This window comes from Odontomachus brunneus, unplaced genomic scaffold (genome assembly GCF_010583005.1).
Source record: "Odontomachus brunneus isolate Ranch 3 - 2012 unplaced genomic scaffold, Obru_v1 Obru_scaffold_039, whole genome shotgun sequence".
NCBI classification, from domain to species: domain Eukaryota; kingdom Metazoa; phylum Arthropoda; class Insecta; order Hymenoptera; family Formicidae; genus Odontomachus; species Odontomachus brunneus.
The window spans coordinates 276194-284420 of NW_022639489.1; the positions used below are offsets into that span (position 1 = coordinate 276194).

General features: G+C 31.6%; 1 protein-coding gene across 9 annotated transcripts in view; it reads left to right on the forward strand.

The window, feature by feature from the left end:
• The window catches only part of LOC116844114 (heterogeneous nuclear ribonucleoprotein 27C), a 124759-nt gene that overhangs the window by 1309 nt on the left and 115223 nt on the right, over nt 1-8227 (forward strand). For 7 of the 9 annotated variants that reach the window (XM_032815254.1, XM_032815255.1, XM_032815259.1 and 4 more), the window contains exons 2-6: nt 859-1066; nt 1211-1397; nt 3619-3701; nt 4364-4754; nt 6649-6849. In XM_032815254.1, coding sequence (XP_032671145.1) covers nt 859-1066; nt 1211-1397; nt 3619-3701; nt 4364-4754; nt 6649-6849 — 1070 coding nt within the window. The remainder of the gene's footprint in view (nt 1-858; nt 1067-1210; nt 1398-3618; nt 3702-4363; nt 4755-6648; nt 6850-8227) is intronic. The other 2 variants (XM_032815262.1, XM_032815263.1) reach the window with 1 other exon arrangement.

Consider the following 8227-nt stretch of genomic DNA (forward strand, 5'->3'; position numbering starts at 1 on the left):
AGAGAGAGAGAGAGAGAGAGAGAGAGGGGGGGAGGGAGGGGGGAAAGGGGGGGAGAGAGGGAGAGAGAGAGAGAGAACTTGATAGAGTACTCTTTATTTTAAAATTTGGATATTTGAAATTCTGAATAACATTTTTACTAATATGTATGCGCAATGCAAAATTGCATTATTCTAATTTTCACTAATTATTATCTTTAAACCTCAATTTATATTGTATTCATTGTATATATATATGTTATATTTGTATACAACTTCATTATATATAGGTTATTACATTTTTGAAAAAAAAAAAAACAAATTAATGAATTTGAATCACAATTTACTTTGTATGCTGAAACATTTATCTACATTCATGCAATAGATTTAGAGTTTATATTTTTAAAAGAAATTCTGTATATAAATAAATGAGTAAACACACATACACACACACATACTGTAACTATCTGTTTATTGTCTTCTAAGTGTTTTAATTGAAATGTTAAATTGTCTTCTATTTATTTAGATACACATGTAAGAGCATTTATTATTTTATATACTACATATATGAGTGCTTTATTTTTGGATAATATGTAACAAATTCTTTTATAAAGTTTCTATTTTTTTATAAGAAAAAATTATATTTTTTAATAAATTTACTTTTATTATTTTTGTTACAAAATGATATAAATTTGAGTATTCTGTATGATACATGAATTGTGTAACGTAACTGATATGTTAATATCAGTGCATAATTTATATATATTTTATATTTTCTTTAAATTTTATCACTCATTTTCTTCCTTTATTCAGAGTATAAGTTATGGTGATGTTCAACATATTAATAACATTAAATACATTTTTTTTCATACTGTGTTCTAGAAAATTATTTGTTGGTGGACTATCATGGGAAACAACCCAAGAAAATTTGCAGCGTTACTTTGGCCGATATGGTGAAGTAATAGATTGTGTGGTTATGAAGAATAGTGAGTCTGGACGCAGTCGTGGGTTTGGATTTGTGACATTTAGTGACCCAGCAAATGTTTCTTTGGTTCTTCAAAATGGCCCTCACCAACTTGATGGTCGTACGGTACGTCTATATAATGTGTAAATTGCCCAAAAATATATTTAACGAAATTTTATAGTTATGTAATCACAAAGGCTATAAGAAAAATAAAGTTTGTAAAAAAAAACATTAATTAAAGTAATGATCTATTGACGATTTATGTTATAGATTGATCCGAAACCTTGTAACCCACGTACTCTTCAAAAACCAAAGCGTAGTGGTGGTTTTCCAAAAGTTTTTCTTGGTGGTTTGCCAAGCAATGTGACTGAGACTGATTTGCGGTCTTACTTTACTCGCTTTGGCAAAGTTATGGAAGTAGTGATAATGTATGACCAGGAAAAAAAGAAATCAAGAGGTGAGTGCAAGCTGCCCTTTGTATCATGACTCATTTATTAGCACTATTTTTAATGGTTCTCATATTTTTTATAATATTTTTAATTTGCACGTGGTTTTTATTGTTAAAATCATTAATTCACTTTTCTCTCTATAGTTCTTATATTAATCCACTTTTCTCTATAATTCTTATATTGTGTCCACTATATAACTGCGTTGTGATGTATATTTATGTTAAAGGAAAAGTTGTGAAAACCATTAATATTATATTAAAAGATAACTTTAGGATAAGTTATCTCTTTATAATCTTTGCCAGTATATTGTTAGCAAACAATATACTGGCTAAATTAAGTTTATGATCAAAATTTTTAGAGAATAAAACACAAACTTCTTGCGAAGAAAATACAGAGTTATTTTCCTAACTAAAATTTATGCAATATTAATTTATAAAAGTGTTCTAAAATACTACTGCAAACACAGAATAGTCACATATTAATAAAAAAATTGTCAGAAAAAATTTGAACTAATAGAAATATTTCTCATTCGATACTAAATATAATTTTACAAAAGCTAGCATTAGATGAAGGATTCCGTTTTGAGCACACTAATTGCCAAAATGCAATAAAGTGATATTAGAATTAATAAAAGATATAATAAGTAGTAAACACACTTGATTAAAAGATATTATATTTCAACAATTTCTTTACGTAAAGATTGTTTTTTTTTTTACGTAATTTGTTGTTTTACGTAAAGATTTGTTGATAAAAATCTCTTTGCTTCTGTGTTAGTTTTTAGCGCCCCTTTATTTCTATTATTGATCATAGCTAATACAAAATTTTAATTATAGTTAGTAGCTTCTTTACTTAATAATTCTTATATTTTAATATATGTATATAGTAGTTTATTACATATTGTAAGATTGAATTAAAATTAAAATTTATCCGATTTTGCGTATTTATGTATTACTACATTATCGGGTTCTAATTTAATTTTTGTAATATATATACACTCACACATTTATCCTTGCTCCTTTTCGATTATATTACACACACGTTTGCGGTACTTCATGTTAAATTAAACAGACACATAGTTTAATAAATTTTTCGTTAAGTTTTTATTAAGTGTAACGCTTTTTCCAGACTATGCTATCGTAAGTTATACATAGCTTAAGTTCGTTAGCTACTAAATATATTTATGTTTTAATTCAAGATTTATACACATTGAATTAAACTACTAGTACGGGTAGTTTAAATTAAATTTACTAGTACTATACTTACTAATTCTCGGTTAAAAATTATTATTATTATTATATTGGTATTTGAGGCTTTCGCGGTATTCATGAATATTAGATTTGGCTTCCGGATTTGAGCCGCGTGAATTCTTCTTTGTCTGATTCTGAGCGAACTGAAATGTTCACGAAACGTCGGAATCAGACAAAGAAGAATTCACGCGGCTCAAACCCGCGCGGAAACCAAATTTAATTATTATTATTATTATACTTATAGATAAGATAACTGACATATTTATTGGCAGGTCAAACTAGATATAAGTATACTTTCCAGTTATATATTTTGACATATTTTATAGCTATTGCTGTGTGTTTGCTGTATACATTCAAAGTGAAGTTGATATTCTTATTTGTTGTAATAAACTGCTTATTTTATGAATTAATTACATGTAGGGGCGATAAACACTGAGACAATAGTATAATAGATTACTACTAACAAATTTATATTGCGCAATTATAAAAAGCGTTTATAGTCTATGCTATTTTATTAATTAAGTAACATAAAAGAATTTATGATTTAATAAGTTATATATATATATATATATGTATATATACATATATATATATATATATGTATATATATATATGTATATATATATATATATATATGCATATATATATATTTATATATACATATGTATATATATATGTATATATATATAATGTGTGTGTGTGTATGCGTGCGTGCGTGCGTGCGTGCGTGTGTGTGCGTGTGTGTGTGTGTGTGTGAGTGAGTGAGTGAGTGAGTGAGTGAGTGAGTGAGTGAGTGAGTGAGTGAGCGCGCGTGTGCGCACATACATACACACATATTAGGAAGCAGAAGCGCGATGGGAACCGTATGTCTTTTTTGAGTGTATATTCGCATATTTTACACATTGTATTGTAAAGGAATGCGTTTTCTCGTATTATTTCGGCGAGCATTTTGTTGATTATATTTCTCACGTTTGGACGACAGGATTTGGCTTCCTAAGTTTTGAGGATGAAGAAGCAGTGGACAGATGCGTTGCGGAGCACTTTGTCAACCTGAATGGAAAACAGGTATAACAAATCAATACATGATTAAACCACGTTACCAATCAGAACATAATTTCTTACAGCGAATAGAAAATAAGTATATATAAATATATATATATACATAAATATATCGTTAATATATTGCTATATAGGAGAATTCTAGTCGTAAATTATTTATATAGCGTGTATGTATACCTTATTGTATTAACAAGGAGAGAAGTAAATTAATCTTATAATTCGAGCAGTGTCAAGTTAATAAATAAAACAATTTTTAAACATTTATATGTATATATATGCATTTGTATAATATATAAATGTTTAATAATATCTTTTATTTATCATTTAACACTACTCTAAAAAATATTTAATGTATGATATAAACACAGTGTCGAAATGATGACTTTCTATTTTATAATTAGAAATAATAGAATATTATTTTTATGTGTAAGGCGCAACATATAAGCGTGAATATAGAGCGTTAATTTAAAGAACATAATAACCACTTGTTAGCTTAAAAAAATATACAATAACTTGTAAAGATAATTGTAAGTGGCAGCGTACGTTTCTATACTTTTTTTTTATTTATTTTGTTTTATTCGTTTGATGTAAATCTAAAGTTTTTTCTCTGTATGATGAGAGAGAAAAATCTTTTACAACTACACGTTTGTGGTATTTGCTCTTTCCAGGTTGAGATTAAACGTGCAGAACCGAGAGATTCCTCGAGCAAAATGAATGATAGTCATCAAGGTCAGTGGGGTCCGCCTCAACAGGGTGGTCCACCGATGGGTATGGCGGGGAACATGGGTCCGATGGGTGGACCGAATGGCCAGATGGGTGGACCGATGATGGGAGGTCCGATGGGTCCGCCAGGAAATATGATGCAGCAATATCAAGGTTGGGGAACCAGCCCTCAAACTGGTGGATATGCTGGATACAGTACTCAGTATAACACTCAAGGTTGGGGAGCACCACCAGGACCTCCGCAGCAGCAACAAATACCTCCGCCTCCACCGCATCAATGGGGTAGTAGCTACAACGTTCAGCCTGCGGCGGCTACTCAAGGCTATGGAAGCTACGGTGAGTTTCATCAATAATTCCAAACATCCATACACACATACACACACACACATACACACGAGACATCCTCTTCCGTTTAATTTCGCGTTTAACACACAGTTAACTATGATTTTGAACACAGTTACTATGATTTTGAACAAAGATTATGAGAATCTCGAGAGAAAGAAAGAAAAGGAAAGACCCCTCATTCTTATTATTAAGCGCTTACTATTAGTCGGTAAACAACGAAGATGATCTGAAAGATTTCTACTGAAAAGTTTGCTATATTGACAGTGTTTAAGATGCTAGCATTTAATTAAAAGTAATATATTTTATGTCAAAGTTGGCGGTTGCAGACGCGCGTTTAAAGCTACATAAAATCTGAAGAAATATCTTATTATACAGTAATTATAGGAATGTCACTGACATATTAGATAACTTAGCATATCTTATTATTTTGATGATATGTGGTACATGATAAACAAGGTCGATTTTAACTTTATATTTGGGAAATAAAATTTTCTACAAAAAGATTTGTACACACAGCTGAAGTTCTACAAGACATCTAAAAGTTTTTAGCTTGAATCGATTTTGCTAATCCAATCGAGTTATTAATTTTGCATCAAATATCAATTTAATTGATACTTATATTACAAGTAGCGATAAGGTGGTACACAGATCGTATGATAATAACTATAATTATTAACATAACTTTTGATCCTACTCCCCTCCCCTTCCATCCTGCTTGGAGAGGTAGAAGAAGAAAGAAAAAAAGATAAGAACATGAGAAATCTAGAAATCGCAATATAATTGTGACGCCCCCTGGAGGTTAATGATATAGAGAAAGAAAATAGGATATTCTCTGATATAAAGAAAGTAAAAAGGTAAAAGTAATTATGTCAGTCCAGACTTACGTGTATGTCAAAGTTATTGACATTATGTAATGAGTATGCGATTTTGTAAATGTTTAGCATAAATTAATTTTAAGCACAAAAGATGTTTAATTTAAAATAATTTCTTCTTTTTAGGGATTTTCAGGTATAACTTTTTCAGGTTTACATTATATCAATGTAACTTATGTAATAATTTGTAATGATACGTTTGCATCGTATTTTTAGAAGAACTAAAGGATGTAACGCATGTATGTGCGTAACCACAGTACAAATTTATTGACTACGTATTTCAAATATTGCTAATCAGTTTTTAACAATTGGTCTGGATTGACGTAATACGTATTTTGTAAGTAAACATATCCGGAATATTAGACCTCATAATCTTATCTATGGAGTTTATGCTTGATTCTCTTCAACTTTAAGCAAGCGATCCTCCTCATTTATTATTGAATTTTACTCGTTCAAATCTTCACCCACATTCGTCATAATACAGAGTATACTCACTTTATTTATTTACAACACAGTAAATATGCACAAACTCGAAGCATCAGTTGAAGCACAAGTTATGACGATATGATAATACGCTTAGTTAGCTAATTAACATTGCTGATGATATAATCATCAATATGCATATATTTTGTGATAATCAGTATCTCATACATGTTACAAAGTCGCACACAGATTTTGTATATATTCTTCGTATTAGCAATTTTTGCACCCGATCACTATTACCATCTATCCTCTATCATCTTCTTTATCTCTTTTCTCTTCTTTTTTTCTTCTTATTCTATTTCGTTTATTAAGAGAACCAAGCATGAACGTTTAAATCATCGAGAGAAGAGCGACGCATTCTCGAGTAGCGTTGAGAAATTAGAGACACCTTATTATATTTTTAAGCCAAGTAAGAGAGACAAATGATAAAAGAAAAATAGAATGTAAATTATATAAAGAGAGCGATAAGAAAAAAAGGTGAGGTGTGACGGCGGTCGGTGACACGTGTTTTGTGTGGTTGATGATCGCAGGTGGGCCGGCGGCGGCCGCTTCAGGGGGCTACGGGCCCACGGCGGGTACTGGCGGGGCTGCGGGGGGCGGGCCTGGGGGCTCCTGGAGCTCCTGGAACATGCCACAGAATGGGCCTCCTCCTGGGACCCAGCCCCCACCCCAGCCCCCTCAGCCCAACTCCTCGCAGCCCAACTCCAACTCGAACCCCTCTGGCCCGCAGGGTGAGTCTTCAAGCTCAGTCAAACAAACTCTCCTCTTTCCACCCTTTGGCATCGGATTGCTCCATTTTGACCTAACCGAGTCTAGCTAAAGCAACTTGATCTATTTTGTATCGATATAACTTCATAAAGTTCAAACTTTTTTCATATATTCGGTGAAAAACATTAATGCTTAAAGAAAAATCATATACATGTAATGTTTGTCGCAGTACCTTTGTTTCTGACGTGATGGACTTCCTTCAGTTCTCGCAATAGCTTTCACTAACTTGTCTTTTTTAAGTCTTTTTTTTAACAGCAAAAAACTTTTTTTTCTTTTTGATTCTTTTGACTGGTAAGTTTTTTTTCTTTTTTTTTTTTTTACAGAATCCGTTTGTTGTGGAAATCTATATAATATGAATTATTTGTATTAATATTTTTATAATTTTTATATATTGATGGTAGATGATTTTAGCGATCATTGTGCAAACAGACATTGAGAAATGTATGTTTATTGCTTTAGTACGAATCTCACAAGCATGTGGTCCTTGATTATTTCATGGTAAAAATTGCATTGATAATGTTTAATTATATTTTTGATAACTAATATCCTAGGAATTCGTCATGTTTAATGCATCATGCAATAATACAGCTAATACGGAGGTTGAAGGAAGTAGAATAGGATTTGTATTGCATCATATAAATTCGTAACGTCGAATAGTAAAATAGGGCTCGGAAGTTAACGTATTTATAATTTGAGACGTAATTTATAACCATTGTCTGCGAGGTGTAACAGTGGCAAATAGCATAAATACTGGCCTCTGCTCGCAGCTCGATTGAGCGGGAATAACGTGGGTGTTGCGATGCGCTCGTTGCGTATTTTAAACCTTTGGATCAAAAGCAATGTCATATGCTTGCTGTGTATGCTTGATGCACTACTGCTCGCCATTATTCCCACCGTGTTTGCTCTGTAATCTCGTATTTTATTCGCGAGCCAGGCTTTATGGATCACGCCTTGAGTATTAGTAACGGTAATTTCTGAGCCCTGATAATAAATTGATATTTTCTTTTTATCCAGAAGTTGTCGAGATATCCCGGTATATTCCTCTCCTTTAAACATTTTTTTTTTAATATTTTATTTATTTTTGCGTTTTTTCATGCTTATAGCTCGTGCTTATAGATTTTCAAAAGCATGTACCATACAACAATACAATTTAAAGCTGCACTCGATATTGCAAGAAGTATGTTAAGAGGAATTGAATTCGTTATATGTATTCTAGATCTAGATCTAACAAATAAAATGACGTAGCACTTTTATATACGTGTTTTCTCTTTTAGTAAACTTAGAAAAATATTTATGAGAGAGAGAGAGAGAGAGAGAGAGAGAGAGAGAGAGAGAGAGAGA